At 37.2% G+C, this 19,084-nt stretch overlaps 1 protein-coding gene across 1 annotated transcript in view; it reads left to right on the top strand.

Moving 5' to 3' along the window:
• pip5k1cb (phosphatidylinositol-4-phosphate 5-kinase, type I, gamma b) overlaps positions 1-19,084 on the top strand; it is a 57,488-nt gene that overhangs the window by 35,200 nt on the left and 3,204 nt on the right. Inside the window, exons 11-16 of the mRNA XM_067362251.1 lie at positions 1,831-1,915; positions 2,025-2,186; positions 6,714-6,846; positions 7,219-7,254; positions 7,614-7,745; positions 11,952-12,273. Of these exons, the coding sequence (XP_067218352.1) occupies positions 1,831-1,915; positions 2,025-2,186; positions 6,714-6,846; positions 7,219-7,254; positions 7,614-7,745; positions 11,952-12,273 (870 nt within the window). The remainder of the gene's footprint in view (positions 1-1,830; positions 1,916-2,024; positions 2,187-6,713; positions 6,847-7,218; positions 7,255-7,613; positions 7,746-11,951; positions 12,274-19,084) is intronic.

The following is a 19,084-nucleotide window of genomic DNA, read 5'->3' as shown; positions in this document are numbered from 1 at the left end:
AAACGTCTCTTTCCATTCGCTTTCCAACTTCTGTTTCTTTCTACTTTATTTCCAGTCTGTCTTTTTCTCCCCAAATACTTCCACGTTACTAGTAAATACTGTTTACTAAAAAAAAAAAAAAATATATATATATATATATATATATATATATATATATATATATATATATATATATATATATATATATACACTAGTGCTCAAAAGTTTGGGATCGGTAAGATTTTAATGTTTTTAAAAGAAGTTTCGTCTGCTCACCAAGGCTTAATTTATTTAATTAAAAATACAGTAAAAACAGTAATATTGTGAAATATTATTACAATTTAAAATAACTGTTTTCTATGTGAATATATAGTAAAGTGTAATTTATATCCAGTGATCAAAGGTGAGTTTTCAGCATCGTTACTCCAGTCTTCAGTGTCACATGACCCTTCAGAAATCATTCTAATATGCTGATTTGCTGCTCAAGAAACATTTACGATTATTTTCAATGTTGAAAACAGTTGTGTACTTTTTTTTCAGGATTCTTTGATGAATAGAAAGTTCAAAAGAACAGCATTTATCTGAAATACAAAGCTTCTGTAGCATTATACACTACCGTTCAAAAGTTTGGGGTAGGGACGTCAAACAATTGATTGCGATTAATCGCATACAAAATAAAAGTTTTGAGTTTGCATAATATATGTGTGAGTAATGTGTGTAAATAATATGTATATATAAATACACACAAATTAATGTATATATTTAAGATGTTATTTATGTACAAAAAATGTATTTATATATAATATAAATTATATAAAAATATAAATAAATACATATATTGTAAATATTTCTCAAATATATACATGGATGTGTTTGCATTTATATATACATAATAATTACACACAGTACTCCCACATATATTAGGCAAACTCAAACTTTTATTTTGTATGCGATTAATCATGATTAAACGTTTGACAGCCCTAGTTTGGGGTCAGTAAGAATTTTTATTTTAATTTTTTTGAAAAGAAATTAAAGAAATGAATACTTTTATTCAGCAAGGATGCATTAAATCAATCAAAAGTGGCAGTAAAGACATTTATAATGTTACAAAAGATTAGATTTCAGATAAACACTGTTCTTTTGAACTTTCTATTCATCAAATAATCCTGAAAAAAAATATTGTACACAAATATTTTCTACAATTGTACACATTAAATGTTTCTTGAGCAGCAGATCAGCATATTAGAATGATTTCTGAAGGATCATGTGACACTGAAGATGTCTGAAAATTCAGCTTTGCCAACAAGAATAAATTACTTTGTAAAATATATTCAAATAGAAAACAGTCATTTTAAATCGTAATAATTTTTCACAATATTACTGTTTTTACTGTATTTTTAATTAAGTAAATGCAATCTTGTTGAGCAAAAATCGTAACGATCCCAAACTTTTCAGTGGTACTGTATAGTATAAACATCTATGTATAATAAATATAAAGCTCTTTTGCACTAAGCAGTGACTTTAAAATAAAATAAAATGTGTTGAATTTTCATGCAAATAATATCAAAAGTCAAAAAAATCTAAAATTAGGCTTCAAGCTAAATTTAGCTACTAAATATAATAATATACTACCCGTGATCCAAGCAGATGAATTTTCTTAACCTTTAACCACTAAATGGCTGTGATTGGTCAGTCGTCGCCAACGTTGAGGAAAGTAACAGCCGGCACAGCTTACGTGATGTCACTGACAAGCTTTAATAGAATAAAAACAGTCAAAATAAGAGATTTGTTATTATATAAACCCATTTTGTCTGATCAATACACGTGAATGTCCTCTCCTCCGTCTCACAGGACACTGTCTCCGTCCACCGGCCGAACTTCTACGCTGACCGTTTTTTCAGGTTCATGAGCAGCACTGTGTTCAAGAAAAGCACTTGTGAGTACTGACCGATAGAATTAGTGTGACGTTCAGTTTAAATAAAGAGCCAATGGAGACGATTAATACAGCATGTAATCTAATAGAAGACATTCTCTGGTTTCTCCAGCACTGAAGGCTTCTCCTGCTAAGAAGGGACGTGTGGCGCTGACCGTGCCCAAATTCAGCGTTCCCGGAGCGGCTTGGTCGGCCAGTCAGCTGCCCTCAGAGAGAGACCAGAACATCTATGATCTGAGAGGAGCGCGCAGCTTCCCCGTGCTGGAAAACGATGGTCATTTTCTTACTGTTGTTCTTTCCTTATGTGCATTAATACTGTGTTTTTTTTTTTTTTGTCACACTTTATTTTAGGTTCCAATTCTCACTATTAACTAACTTTTGCCTCAATAAACTCCTAATTACTGCTTATTATTAGTTAGTAAGGTAGTTGTTAAGTTAAGGTATTGTGTAGAATATGGTCATGCAGAATAAGGCTTTAATAAACAGCTAATATCCTGGTAAGATGCATGCTAATAAGTAAATAGTGAGAATTGGACCCTAAACTAAAGTGTTACCATGTTTTTTATCATCTGAAACATGCTGTGACTTATATTACAAAGCAGCTTATATAATACAATTAACAATGAGCGTGCAAAACATTCACAAAGAGCACATTTGGATTTTTAAATACATTCGTTTAGGCTTGGTGTTTATAATAAATATTGATAATGAATGCCAGTATCATTTATGTTCATTTTATACTTATATTTTTTCATTCCAGTTCTGTTAAATTTAAAATATTTGTTGTGGAGTGAAGGGAACTAAAATGCATGTTTATAATGTTAGTAAACATTTCATTTTATTTACTGGTATTTCTTATTTTCCCCTCAAAAACGGCATTTTGACAGGTGAAACTTATAGTTATTTTTTACGGAAAATATGGTAGTTGCTTTAAAATTTGTACGACATGATAACTGGGCGCCTCTTTCTGAATGAACATGTAGCAACATAAGGCAGTCATGTGACAACAATGTAGCTTTTTTTAAATTCTTTTGAAATTGACACTTTTTGTTACATAACATAACATTATTCTAGTAACGTTAATAGAATGTCTGTTCCAAGTTATCTGGTTTTTAATAATGTTCTGAAAACGTTAACACAAAAACGTTATTTATACATCGTTGTTACGGGTGGCTGGTAGAGAGATGAGGCAGATACGGATTTCCACGATAATAGAGACTTTACTTCAAACAATGGCAATGAACAACAGACAGACACCTTAACCAAACAGAGAACGGACGAGGAGTGAAGGGAGTGAGTGCAATATATGGGGAGTGCTGACAATAGAGTCCAGGTGCAGGTGATGAGTGACGATGAGGAGCAGACGAGGGAAGTGAGTGCAGGTGTGGAGAACAGGAGGATACTGGGAAATGGAGTCCAGGGAAACAAGGGATCTGTAACAGTACCTCCCCCTCCCGGTAGGCGCGTCCTCGCGCCGTAGATGTAACAACCGGGAGGGGGGCGGGCGCCCTGGAGACCTCAAACCGGAGCAGGGGAAGGAGTAAACTGGAGTGGAGGTCTCCAGGGCAGGTCCAAAAACCATGGCGGGTCAGGAGCCGTGGGCAGCCATGGGGGGTCAGGAGCCGTGGGCAGCCATGGCGGGTCAGGAGCCGTGGGCAGCCATGGGGGGTCAGGAGCCGTGGGCAGCCATGGCGGGTCAGGTGCAGCGGGCAGCCATGGCGGGTCAGGTGCAGCGGGCAGACATGCAGCGGGCATACATGGCGGGTCAGGTGCAGCGGGCAGCCATGGCGGGTCAGGTGCAGCGGGCAGCCATGGCGGGTCAGGAGCCGAAGCCTTCGAGGCGTTGAGCCCAGGCGTCGCTGAAGGACTGGCGGGTGATGGCGGAACCGAAGGCTCTGCCGACCGAAGCGCAGCCGGGGCTCCAGAAGGCCCCAGTGAAAGCAGAAGGACAGCCAACAAAACGAACACCGGGGGGAGTGAGGAGGCCAACTGAATCCGAGGGACGGAGTGACGGAGCGGAGACGGAGGAGTGAAGTCCAGAGGGGAGGGCAGGCTGATGAAAGACCAAGGTGTGAGTGGAGGCAGGATGGAGACTGGTGAAGCTGGAGGACTGATGGGCAACGGTGGAGCAGAGGGAGGTTGGAGCCGGGGTGAAGGTAATCGCCCAGAGGTCCGAGGTGGAGATCTGGGCGAGGGGGCTTGAGGTGGAGGTGCAGTATAGACATGACTTGGAGGAGGCGGGAGAGGGAGGCAGGGAGGGAAAAACAGTCTTTGGGCTGGAGAGTTCAATCACAGAGACCATACTAGGAGCGGCTGGCTCGGCGGCGGCGGCTGGAGCGGCAGGCTCGGCGGCGGCGGCTGGAGCGGCAGGCTCGGCGGCGGCGGCTGGAGCGGCAGGCTCGGGCGGCGGCGGCTGGAGCGGCTGGCTCGGGCGGCGGCGGCTGGAGCGGCTGGCTCGGCGGCGGCGGCTGGAGCGGCTGGCTCGGCGGCGGCGGCTGGAGCGGCAGGCTCGGGCGGCGGCGGCTGGAGCTGAGGGCTCGTAGGCGGCGGAGACTGGAGAACTTTGCTCGGCGGCGGAGACTGGAGAACTTTGCTCGGGCGGCGGAGACTGGAGAACTTTGCTCGGCGGCGGAGACTGGAGAACTTTGCTCGGCGGCGGAGACTGGAGAACTTTGCTCGGCGGCGGAGACTGGAGAACTTTGCTCGGCGGCGGAGACTGGAGAACTTTGCTCGGCGGCGGAGACTGGAGAACTTTGCTCGGCGGCGGAGACTGGAGAACTTTGCTCGGCGGCGGAGACTGGAGAACTTTGCTCGGCGGCGGAGACTGGAGAACTTTGCTCGGCGGCGGAGACTGGAGAACTTGGCTCGGCGGCGGAGACTGGAGAACTTGGCTCGGCGGCGGAGACTGGAGAACTTGGCTCGGCGGCGGAGACTGGAGAACTTGGCTCGGCGGCGGAGACTGGAGAACTTGGCTCGGCGGCGGAGACTGGAGAACTTGGCTCGGAGGCGGAGACTGGAGAACTTTGCTCGGCGGCGGAGACTGGAGAACTTGGCTCGGAGGAGACTGGAGAACTTGGCTCGGAGGAGACTGGAGAACTTGGCTCGGAGGAGACTGGAGAACTTGGCTCGGCGGAGACTGGAGAACTTGGCTCGGCGGAGACTGGGGTTGAGGGCCATTTCATCCCCTCAAATACAATTAAAATCCCCACAGGCACTGGAGCTGGCTCTGTGGGGACTGGAGCTGGCTCTGGAGATACTGGAGCGGGCTCTGGAGATACTGGAGCGGGCTCTGGAGATACTGGAGCGGGCTCTGGAGATACTGGAGCGGGCTCTGGAGATACTGGAGCGGGCTCTGGAGATACTGGAGCGGGCTCTGGAGATACTGGAGCGGGCTCTGGAGATACTGGAGCGGGCTCTGGAGATACTGGAGCGGGCTCTGGAGATACTGGAGCGGGCTCTGGAGATACTGGAGCGGGCTCTGGAGATACTGGAGCGGGCTCTGGAGATACTGGAGCGGGCTCTGGAGATACTGGAGCTGGCTCTGGAGATACTGGAGCTGGCTCTGGAGATACTGGAGCTGGCTCTGGAGATACTGGAGCTGGCTCTGGAGATACTGGAGCGGGCTCTGGAGATACTGGAGCGGGCTCTGGAGACATTGGAGCGGGCTCTGGAGATACTGGAGCGGGCTCTGGAGATACTGGAGCGGGCTCTGGAGATACTGGGGCCGCTTTCTTCCTCCTCCTCCGCTTACTGGGCCCAGTAGCGGAATATGGGTCCAGCCTGGGGCAGGCAGGGAGTTCGCTGGAGCGGTATGCGGAGGAAGCCGGAGGTTGACTGACTGGCCCGGCCAACCGTGTTTCTGGATGGACCGGACGACAACACTGATCCTGAACCTCTTCTACTAAGAAATTGGAGCCATTCAACCACAAAATTAAATTGATAGTGTCGCTTAGGAGAAACAAAAAACAGGTTCATCAAAACGGATAGTGTCGTCATCCAATCCATCCAAAAACAAGGAGATCAACTGAGCATCAGGCCAGTCAGACAAGAAAGCAAGCTCCACGAACTCCTCCACATACCTCTCCAGCGAACGTCCTACCTGCAGGAGCCCGATAATGCGTTCGCTGGCTGTTAGAAGAGTGAGAGGCGCTGGAGGAGCAGGAGCCAGGGAGCTGATGGAAGTCTCCATTTTTTTTTTCGTGGAAAATCCGGTCGGTTTAGGTCCGTTCTTCTGTTACGGGTGGCTGGTAGAGAGATGAGGCAGATACGGATTTCCACGATAATAGAGACTTTACTTCAAACAATGGCAATGAACAACAGACAGACACCTTAACCAAACAGAGAACGGACGAGGAGTGAAGGGAGTGAGTGCAATATATGGGGAGTGCTGACAATAGAGTCCAGGTGCAGGTGATGAGTGACGATGAGGAGCAGACGAGGGAAGTGAGTGCAGGTGTGGAGAACAGGAGGATACTGGGAAATGGAGTCCAGGGAAACAAGGGATCTGTAACAATCGTTCATTGAACTTTTTTCTGTAACATTTTAGTTGGACAGTCATCTAACATTTTTTAAATGTAACAGCTTACTTCAGAACATTCAAAAGTAACATTCCCCTAATGTTTACAGAATGATAAAATAGAATGTTCCCTAAACATTTTTAAACTTAAACGGAATGTTTTAAACATTCAGAAATAACGTTTTCATAACTTACATTAACAAAACCTTCTTAGAACACATTTTTATTAGCTGGGACATTGTTTTTCCTCTGTTTTTCATGTGATTGTTTGTTCTTTTCTCTCAGGTCTGCAGTCTTGCACTCCTCCGTCATTCGAGGAAGCGACGACAGCATCTGTGGCCACAACTCTGTCCTCCAACACCTCCATATCTATCCCAGAACGCTCTCCATCGGACACCACAGAACACCCGCGCTACAGGTCAACACCTCACCATAAATCAGCTTATTTAAGCAGTTTATTTCATTTAGCTAACATGAGGCAGCATACGAGCTCTTCAGAGAAGAAACAACTGTAACACTTCAGCTGAGGCCTTTATGTGCAAAGTTAAAATCTTTGTTACATCTAATATTGCATGTTTTTTAATGCATTATGCTTTCTAAAGTTGTGATAGTGTATAGATAAGTATTATAATTGTGATTACAATTATTCATGAGATCATACAGTGCATTATAAGGTGCATCAATAATGCATTTTATAATGTATTAAAGTAAAGTGTTACCACAACAAATACCTGCTTTATTCTGATCGCATGCATCTGTGAGTATCTTTTGTTCTGTTTTGTCTTCACAGAAGACACACACTGTCTCTGAAAGATGGCGAGGGGAGGTGAGCTTCATTTGCATTACTGTATTTTTGTTGACAAACCATATTAAACTGTGGCATTACATGCTCACAATAGCTAGTTCACTGATCACACTGTGCAGTATTTTAGTCTTATTTTCCAAACAAAAATATAAACATTCTTAAATCAAGAAAAAGAGATTTTGCTGAAAATTTGTTATTGTTTTAAGCATAAACTCACTGATTTTTGATACATTTTTCAGATAACAAAACTGAATATCTTCAATCATTTTGCTTCACAAGTCTTGATGTTTAGATATGAGTAAGAATTTTGCAGTGCACTGCCAAAGTCAGAAGACCCAAAACCAGTGTGTTCAGTGAGTTTAATCTGCTTGTTTCCGCAGGACGCATGAAGTGGTGGACGTCCACGAGGAGGAGCAGCAGACGATCACTGTGCAGGTGGAGGTGAAGAGAGAGAGAGAAGAGGATGAGGAGGAGGAGAGAGATCAAGAGGAGCCAGACGTCACGTTGACACCGTATGTGCAACATTACCTCTGTCAGAAATCACATTAATTACTGTTATTATGTGTTTAACGAAGCGATACCTTTATGCAGCGTTTTTCTCAGTAAGTTGACCGAGTGGATCTCTGCGAGTGTGTGGAGGCGGGGCTAATTTGCATATTCATGGCTCCTCGTATACTAAATAAAGCAAGGGTGTAGAGTTACATTCAAGTGATTTTAAGGCATGAAGAAGTTTTTGTTTTTGTTCAGATTTTGTTTTAAGTGTATTTTGAGCAATTTTTCAGAGAATAAGACTTCATATAAAAGTAATTTTGCTTCTGAAGTAAATGCATCTTGATTTAAGAAAGTTTAGATATTTGTACAGGAAAACAAGACAAAAGTACTGAGGAAGAGTGTGCATGTGAATCACATACTGCTGCTGTAGCACTCGTTCTCTGATATTTTCATGATATTGTCACGATATTTCCGGTTGAACCAAGTTACAGAGAAACAAGTGTTCCTGTAGCGCAATGCCAACGTCATGGGTTCGATATCAGGGAATTAATGAACCGAAAAGTTGTGTAGCTTGAATGCAATGTACTGTAAGCATCTGACAGATGCAAAAATTTGTGTGTGTGTGTGTGTAAGGGTGATCATCCTCTCAGGATTTATTTTGGGAAATTGACCAGATGTACATTATCCTTTGTACATTATCCTTTACCAAGCAACTCTGCATCCGAATTAACATAATATTCATACATAGTATGCAAGATTAAGATTAGTGCATCCAAAATCCATACACTGAAAATAGCATGCCAAAGGATTGTGTGTTGTTTCTGGTGGATTTATGAAGGATGCATCCATTTTTTGGGCTGAAGACGTGGATCATGTGATGCGGTCTCTCTGAGATCCAGGTGTAGGATGTGTCCGTATGGTCCGGAGGGCTTTAATGCAGACCATCTGCTTCTGTCCCCTGCTGCTCATCTTAAACACTCAAACACTCGCCCTCAGCACTTTCCATTCTTTATGGAAACTGGTCAGGTTTGGCTGCACATGAATGTCAGGTCAATGATATGAATGAAAGTCAACTAAAGTGTTTTTAGAATCACAATGAGATTTATTTCATTTAATTTAAGGAATTTCTCTTAGTGACTGAAGAAGCTTCTAACAATGAGGCACTGACGATAAAAATAAAATAAAGTGAATAGAAAATATATTATATAAATGATTACAGATCATTATATTACATATGTGAACATTTGTTATACATACAGTAGTGGCGAAAAGTGATGTCTGGAAGGGATATTTATTTTTTATGACCCTACAAGTTTGATTAAACGATCGAAATATGAGTAAAATATTTTATATTTTTAAAATATTTTAATTATGAATAAAAAATAAAACACTATACTTGGTTAAGGTATTTATCTGACAAAATTATTTGGCAAAAAAGTCAAACTACAGCTACAAGTTTTATGCAAAAAAATGCATAGAAAAAGTAAAACATTGACTACAACATAATCATTTATTAACGGAGGAGGATTAGGGCCAATCAATAATACAAAATAAAACCATCTTGAGATTAAAGTTGTTAAATTTTGAGAAAAAAGTGTAGATAAAATGTTGAGAATAAATTTATTAAATTATGAGAAAAAGTCGTTAAATTACGAGAACAAATGCGTTAAATTATGAGAAAAATGTCGTTACATTTCGAGAAAAAAGTCGAGATAAAATGTTGAGAATAAAGTAATTAAATTATGAGAAAAAGTTGTTAAATTACAAGAACAAATTCATTAAATTAATTTCTCATAATTTAACGACTTTTTTCTCGTAATTTAATGACTTTATTCTCAACATTTTATCTAGAATTTTTTCTCTAAATTTAACGACATTTTCTCATAATTTAACGACTTTTTTCTCGTAATTTAATGACTTTATTCTCAACATTTATCTGGACTTTTTTCTCGAAATTTAACGAGATTTTCTCATAATTTAACAAATTTGTTCTCATAATTTAACGACTTTTTTCTCGTAATTTAATGACTTTATTCTCAACATTTTATCTAGAATTTTTTCTCTAAATTTAACGACATTTTCTCATAATTTAACGACTTTTTTCTCGTAATTTAATGACTTTATTCTCAACATTTATCTGGACTTTTTTCTCGAAATTTAACGAGATTTTCTCATAATTTAACAAATTTGTTCTCATAATTTAACGACTTTTTTCTCGTAATTTAATGACTTTATTCTCAACATTTTATCTAGAATTTTTTCTCTAAATTTAACGACATTTTCTCATAATTTAACGACTTTTTTCTCGTAATTTAATGACTTTATTCTCAACATTTTATCTGGACTTTTTTCTCGAAATTTAACGACATTTTTCTCATAATTTAACAACTTTTTTCTCATAATTTAGTGACTTTATTCTAAACATTTTATCTAAACTTTTTTCTCGAAATTTAACAACGTTTTTCTTATAATTTAACGAATTTGTTCTCGTAATTTAACGATTTTTTTTCTCGTAATTTAATGACTTTATTCTCAACATTTATCTGGACTTTTTTCTCGAAATTTAACATTTTCTCATAATTTAACAAATTGTTCTCGTAATTTAACGACTTTTTTCTCGTAATTTAATGACTTTATTCTCAACATTTTATCTCGACTTTTTTCTCGAAATTTAACGACATTTTCTCATAATTTAACAACTTTTTTCTCATAATTTAATTACTTTATTCTCAACATTTTATCTCAACTTTTTTCTCGAAATTTAACAACGTTTTTCTTATAATTTAACGAATTTGTTCTCGTAATTTAATGATTTTTTCCTCATAATTTAATGACTTTATTCTCAACATTTATCTGGACTTTTTTTCTTGAAATTTAACGACATTTTCTCATAATTTAACAAATTTGTTCTCGTAATTTAACGACTTTTTTCTCGTAACTTAATGACTTTATTCTCAACATTTTATCTGGACTTTTTTCTTGAAATTTAACGACATTTTCTCATAATTTAACAAATTTGTTCTCATAATTTAGTGACTTTATTCTAAACATTTTATCTCAACTTTTTTCTCGAAATTTAACGACGTTTTTCTTATAATTTAACAAATTTGTTCTCGTAATTTAACAACTTTTTTCTCGTAATTTTATTACTTTATTCTCGACTTTTTTCTCAAAATTTAACAACGTTTTTATTATAATTTAACGAATTTGTTCTCGTAATTTAACGATTTTTTTCTCGTAATTTAATGACTTTATTCTCAACATTTATCTGGACTTTTTTCTCGAAATTTAACGACATTTTTTCATAATTTAACAAATTTGTTCTCGTAATTTCACGACTTTTTTCTCGAAATTTAACGACATTTTCTCATAATTTAACGAATTTGTTCTCGTAATTTAACGTTTTTTTTTCTCATAATTTAATGACTTTATTCTCAACATTTATCTGGACTTTTTTCTCGAAATTTAACGACATTTTCTCATAATTTAACAAATTTGTTCTCGTAATTTCACAACTTTTTTCTCGTAATTTGACGACATTTTCTCATAATTTAACAACTTTTTTCTCATAATTTAATGACTTTATTCTCAACATTTTATCTCAACTTTTTTCTCGAAATTTAACGCCGTTTTTCTTATAATTTAACGAATTTGTTCTCGTAATTTAACGATTTTTTTCTCATAATTTAATGACTTTATTCTCAACATTTATCTGGACTTTTTTCTCGAAATTTGATGTCATTTTCTCATAATTTAACAAATTTGTTCTCGTAATTTAACGACTTTTTTCTCGAAATTTAATGTCATTTTCTCATAATTTAACGAATTTGTTCTCGTAATTTAACGACTTTTTTCTCGTAATTTAATTACTTTATTCTCAACATGGGTGGTTACTAGGGTGTTCTGGCTGGTTTCTATAGGTGTTTTATTTTTACTGTCTCAAGATAAAGGAGTCCATCCTCAGATCAGTGTTATGGTTTGCAGGTTATTTAATCCAGTCATTCCCCCAACTTTTTTTTGTCAGAGCTAAAATACCTTTTTAAAGATGAGATTAACAGTTCTCGTTTAATGGTCGCATGTCTGGTAAACAAATTAAATTAATTTTACATTATTTATTTAAATTATTAGCTTTTCACCCCTAACATTGTTTTACATTTCACACTTATCATGAAAAGATTTGAGTCTCACTCATTTCTGACCGTACTTGTCCTCTTTTCTTCTTTCAGTGCAGCACAGCAGATGGAGGTTCCTCCTCCAGCACCAGAGACTGATGACCTCTTCCAGGAAACAGCCGCTTCAGCACTCGTCTCCCAGGAAGCACTTCCTGGTGACACAACAGCGCAGACAGCAGTTCCCCCGGAAACAGCTCCTCTGCCTGAAGCCGGGACCCTCAAAACAGCTCGGGCCCCTGAACCAGCAGAACAGACCCCTGAGCCGCCCTGCTCCAGCCCGAACACGCAGCGTCCCGACGCGGACAGACGGCTCTCAGAGACCCAGAGCCGTGAATCGCTGGACGAAGAGGTTGCAGCATCCACTGACATCTACTTTGTAAGTGTGAGCATGATTGCAGGACATTAAACTGAATCCAGATTTACTCTTTCCAAAGTGACCCGTTACTTAATTGATTAATCCGGCTGTGAGGTGTTTAAGAACTTCATCAGGTTTTGTTTTGGTGGTGATCTGCACAAATACTGGATATGGATAGCATAATGGTGTTATTTTCATATTGAATTTATGCAGTATTACATACAGGGTTCCCACAGTCACAAAAATAAATACGGGATTTTAAATTTGTGCTGGAAAAGTGGATAAATGATATTTTAGTATTAATTGTATACCATTATAGTATTTATTAATATTTTGAATTCGCTTTTTAATTTTAGTTTAAGTAATTTATGTGCTTGTCATTTTATTAGGTTTTTATTTCTATTTAGCTTTAATTTATTTTTTATTATAATTTTTGTACTTCTACTTAAAGGCAAAATTTCTAATTTGAATTTTACGTTTTAATTTCTAAGTTTAAGTTTTTCATTTAATAATTACATTTCATTTTATTTAATATATTTAAATATTATTATTATTTTATTTCAAATTTATTTACATTTATTTTTAAATAATTAACACTGGTGGATAAAATGGAATAAATCTTAAAATTAGTGCTGTCAAATCAATTAATCACGATTAATCGCATCTAACGTGAAAGTTTGTAAATATATAATATATGTATGTGTGTATATTAGTGTGTGTGTATATATATATATATATATATATATATATATACACACACACACACACACACACACACATACACATATATCAAACTTTTATGTTAGATGTGATTAATTGCAATTAAAGCACTACAAATATCTTAAATATTAAAATCATGATATTTATATAGTGAAAGTTACTCTCAGCAAATGTATAATATCATATGAATATAATATTTAAAATTATAGAACCTGCTCTTACTGAATGCAGTCTGTGTGAAATGATTTATAAAATTAGATTTTTATAATATTATTATTTCATCCAGTATATACAGGAAATGTCATGGAAATGCATTGTTTAAAAGGATTGGAACTCTGTATTTACTGTCAATATAAGATATTTTAAACACTTAACACCTTCAAAATATATATGTTTTACAGTTTTTTACTAAAATAACATGTCACAAATGCGATCCATTTAGTGTAGGTTAAAAATAACAACCTTTAAGTAAATATGCACCTAATTTTAGTCACTTTATGTAGAGTGGGGCTAATTGTAGATGACATGTTTCACAGAGCACCAGTCTGGATGATCTGGTGGAGTTATGAAGGTAACATGCATGTGTAAAAGAGTCACAGTCTCTTTCTCCTCTATCTTTAGAACTGATATTCTGATCGAAGGATATTAATATTAATTCACAGACTGTGTCCTAACCACATGACGACACAGAATGCGCTGCTCAGTTTGACCTGATTCCATTGGTCGTCACGGCTGGTTAGGACACAGTGTCAGTGTGTGGTGAAAATGTTTTGGTGGCGTGAGGGATTTAGCATGAGGCACAAAATGTGTCAGTCCTGTTGGAACAGTGAGTGTGTGTGTGTGTGTGTGCATGTGTGTGTGCGTCACACACTCGTACTCCTCATATGTGGCGTCTCTCTCCCTGTTAATCTCATGCTGTCGTTTCCTCTCTGTCGGGGATAATCACATCTCTTATTTCCTTTCTCTTTTTAGTTTCTCTCTCTGTATCTCTCTCATTGACTTTCCATTTATATATTTCTTGTTTTCAGTAGTTGCTGGTCATATTTATTTTTTGTGATAATCTGGATGCTTCTTTAAAACTATATGTCAACATGAAACGCTACATGCAACCAATTTGACTTCTTTAATGTGACATATTTCTGGGAAAAAGAGCGGGATTTGATTTCATCCCTCAGGAATTGATTATCTGGTGTATAGTGAATCTATATGAAGCATTTTCATCTTAATAATGCAAATTCAGTATTGGGTGTAATGCATTACTAAGTTATTATTAATTACTGTAATTTAATTACTTTTCCCTTGAAAAAGTACAGTAAGGGATTGCTCTGTAATTGAATTAGTTACTTCTGATGTAATTGCATTAAATACTGTACAAACTATAGAACAATTCTATATAAAACATCAAAATTTAACGTCTAATGTTGAAATGTATGTTTCTAATGTAACCTTTCCCATCTAAATACTTTGATCAGTTCAAGAATAATTTATGCAATTTTACATTATTTGTTAGTACGAATTAAAATAGCAGTTTCGTGTCTATCCTTGTTTTGTTTAAGGTTGATATGAGATTTAGAAAGTAATTAGTAATAAGTAATGCAATACTTCTTAGAGAGAGTAATTACACAGTAATCTAATTAAACTTTTGAAGATCTAATTAGTAGCTATTAATTAATTACTTACCCAAATACTTCAGCCTGATGTTGTAATAGATTTATTATTCTTGAAGGTGGTTTTAAAATCAGAGGGATTGAAGAACAAGTAAAAATTGATTTTCGTGTTGGCATAAATCAGTTTGATTCATCATCATGATCTTTTTTCTGTCTCTCTCTCTCTCCCTTCCACTCCATCTCTTTTTTTTTTACTCATTCCCTATTTCCTGTGCATGTGTGTGTGTGTGTGTGTGTGTGTGTGTGTGTGTGTGTGTGTGTGTGTGTGTGTGTGTGTGTGTGTGTGTGTGTCAGTACGCTGAAGGCAGATATTGGGTTTATTCCCCCGTCCTCCAGCGGAAGCTCAGTTCCTACAGTATCGTAAGTGAGCCGATCCAAACACCTAACAGCAGGACGTCCCAACCGCCTCCTTCAAATCAAATATAGACAAAGACAATATTTAATTAAATTTGGCATTAGCATTCCTATTACAATCTTATACAAACCCGTGGTTGGGAAACCCTGCTGTAAACTTTAGTTTTAGGCATGATTTTAGTCTTAAAATACAGTAGATCGCTTTCAAGTGTAGATCTTAAACAAGGTCAAGTTAACACCCGCTGACTAACTAAAACATGATATGGTACTGTCCACATAGGGTTAGTAATATGCAGAGATTAGTACCTTTCGTAGTAGTGTTTGCATCCAGAGATATAGCAGAACCACAGACAACTAAACGATGTTTGAAATGGAAAACTAGCTTACTGCATGCTAAACATTATATATTAATATAGTATGTGAAACAGTGTGCAGTATGCAATACATTTCAGACAATGTGCTGTGCTGTTTTTATGTTTAATTTGTAGTCCCAGTTGAAGATGATTTAATCTTCTGCAATGGCCTGTGGTGTTCTGCAGGGCTCCGTGTTGGGACCAATTTTGTTTTCAGTTTATATGTTACCTCTTGGATCCATCATCTGGAAACAATATAGAAATTTTCACTGCTGTGCAGATGATTTACAGTTATATTTATCACTGCAGTCCAATGATCTGACCAGTGTAGTAGATATGCTTAGTAGATATAAAAAAACTGGATGGCTTGTATATTTTCTGCAATTAAATGTTGATATAATAATAATGAAAGTCAGTTTGAGTCACTAAAATAACACTGATTGAATTGCTTTTATAGTTTTGATTAATAAAAGTCAGTATTTATGTTGTTTTTTGTCATTTTTATGTATTTTTGTGGCTTTATTATTTTAGTGCATGAAGTTAAACTAAATAAAATAGGATACATTTACATTTATTTTATTTTAGTTAGTAAATAAACATTATAGTTCACATTTATTTTATGATTTTAGTTTCATTATGATATTGCATGCATGCATACGTGCATACTGCACACTGTATTGCATACTGTCAGAATAGTGTGTTTGTGTTTGGAGCTGCATTTCACTGTTATCTGTCGTTTTATTCTTCGTCTTTTCTAGTCACCTCATGCGTTTGCTGTCTCTATCTCTGTCTGTCTGTTTCTGTTTCATGCTGTCTGCACTGCTCGGCCCTGCCTGTCTCTCTGTGGTGTGTGTGTCTGCCTGTGCATGTCTCTGGCGCCCTCTGCTGTGGCGGCGGCACGTCTGCAGCCTCCAGAGGAGAGGAGCTGGATGTACTCACCCCTGCATTATGGCTCAGAGCCTCAGCCTGTGTCCGATGGCGAAAGCGACACAGTAAGTTAAAGTGGGTTCAAACCAAAGAACTTCCCGAAACTAATCCCTGCCCATTCAGAGAACTCTTGAATTTAAGATCTACACCTTTCCAGAGAACTCATTTATTAATCAGTTCATCATCAAAAGAAAATTGTACCCCGAAACATGAAAACTCTCATTATTGACTTATTTGTGTATTTTCCAAAAGATTTATTGTAAATATGACCATGTTTGTTTTTTAGGCAAGACACTGCAGAGATTTTGGGCTGTTTGGCTTTCCATTACGTGTTGTTTCAGACTAGCTGAAAGAAACCATCCAAAATACACCTTTGAGTGTTTTATTACATTTTATCTATGAATTCACATCTGTAGATTTCTATTACAATGCATATCTTTAAAGGTGGTGAGTCTGAATCAGAAATCTCCACTTCAGCAGCTTTACACACACCAGAACTTACTGTTTTATTCATATATCATTTGACTGATTTATTTAACATTTTATTCCAAAAACATGGTAAAAATGTATTTTCTGGGAGGGCATTGGACTGGTATAATTCATATTTGTTAAACAGAACATTTGTAGTGTCCGTTGGAGATGATTTATCCTCTTCTTCTACAGTGGGAACTTGTGGTGTTCCACAGGGCTCCGTGTTGGGACCAATTTTGTTTTCAAAACCTCTTGGATCTGTAATCCGGAAACATTTATATGATTTATAGTTATATGCATCACTTTGATCCAATGATCTGACATGCTTAGATGCTTAGCAGATATAAAAACTGGATGGCTTGTAATTTTCAGCAAATAAATACTAATAAAACTGAAGTAGTGATAATCATGCAGGGCCCTAATAAAGTCATTTCCAATGTGAGAGAGATTTTAAGTTTCAAAGACACAGAGAAGCTTATTCATGCTTTTATTTCATCTCATCTGGATTATTGCAATGCCCTGTTTTTTACTTTATCACAGCTTCAATTAGTACAAAATGCCGCTGCTAGATTATTGACAAACTAGATCTTTTAATCATGTTACTCCAGTTTTAGCTTCATTAAATAGGTTACCAATTAATTTTAGGATTGTTTTAATGACATTTTTATTGACATATAAAGCACTACATGGTTATTCACAGTCCTATTCCTCCTCCTGGGTCGACATTTCATTCAGTAACGTTAGGCAGTTTTGTTTGCTGTTTAATGTTTGATGATCGTGTTATTTTACATGTGCGTCTGCAATGCATCTATCGCTTGTTTCTGCTTCTTCTTCGCTTGTTTTTTCATCAGGAGGTCCTGTATTCTTTCAGAAGATGTGTAATAGCGCCCCCTACCATATAACAAAATGTGGATTGACAGAAAATTCCATCAATGGCGGGAAAGAGTTAATTAGATACTGCTTTATTTGCATATGTAAACATAGCATTTCAGAAAACTGTGGAAGTATGGTGATATCTATTTTTTTGCCCTATTGACCTGTAGTGTCCTGCCTTAAAATGAAAAAAGTGCTGCTGTAAATGTAACAGTGAGTCTGGCTTCAGACGTTGCTCTGAGCTCGTTTCATGAAGACGCCCGCAGCTGCTGTTAATGAAGTGCTCAGTTGGGTCACGTTCAGCTCCACTGCAGCTTTGGCTATTTTGAGTCACCCTCCATTTCCACGTCTCATCTCATATGAACACACTCACACCGGAGGCTGTTCTCCCTCTCTCTGTGTGTGTCTTGAAATGTGGCTGTGTGCAAACAGTCCAAGGGCATGTGTATATGTGTGTGTGTGTGTTTGCAGTTCATGCAGTTAATAAAGAAATCTCATTTTGTATACAATCTGTACTGTATAGTATGCAAGATTATGGTTGTTGCACCCCAAAGTGATGTATGCTGAGAAAAGTTGTGCCTGGATGGTGTGCTGTTCGTTCGTTATTTTTAGCCTAATATGCACCATTGCGCTAAACTTAACTTCACTTGCTGCCTTAAGTTTTTAAGTATAATCAAGTCATTTTAACTTAAATTACATTAAGCTGACTTAAAAAGTGGAGTTGAATCTCGTATAAGGTATAATACGGAGCCCCACACGTGACATGCAAGAAAAAAAAAGTAAATCTTGTGCATGATTTACTAATTCATTCCCTCCATTTACTAAATCGTGTGAACGTTTTACTATTTTGTTCCCTCAATTTGCTAAATCATGCACATGATTTACTCATTTGTTTCCTCGATTTATAAATCATGTGCATGATTTAGCCTACTAATTTTTTCCTGCATGTCATGTGCGGGGCTCTGTAGTGTAATAAAAGAAATTGCTTCAGTTATTTTGATGAGTTAAAGTTATGTAAAATCATAAGTTGACATGACTTACTGATCATATCATTTTTTACATGGAAGTTTGGGCCTGTTTTCAGTTGAATGTGAGACAAAAGCTTTGCTATATATATATATATATATATATATATATATATATATAAAATCTAGAACATTTATAACCCTTATTAACGTTACTTATTTATATTATTAATAATTATTTAAGTATATTATATTTAAAATTAATTGTGAATAGCTATTGATATGGAATATTGTCCAGTGAATTGCATCATTTAGATGATAACACCTAAATATATCATTTTATATATATACTCTGCCCTCCAAAAGTTTGGAAACACCCCTGGCAAAGTGTGGTTTTGGACGATATCAGCATAAATCCTGATCATTTTTTGGTGCATATACATTACAGTAACTTGACATTATCATTGAAGACCAGCAATAATAATTTTCATTTTGATTACAT

The sequence above is a fragment of the Chanodichthys erythropterus genome, chromosome 16 (genome assembly GCF_024489055.1).
Source record: "Chanodichthys erythropterus isolate Z2021 chromosome 16, ASM2448905v1, whole genome shotgun sequence".
In the NCBI taxonomy this organism is placed as follows: Eukaryota; Metazoa; Chordata; class Actinopteri; order Cypriniformes; family Xenocyprididae; genus Chanodichthys; species Chanodichthys erythropterus.
This window is presented reverse-complemented; position numbering and strand designations above follow the sequence as displayed.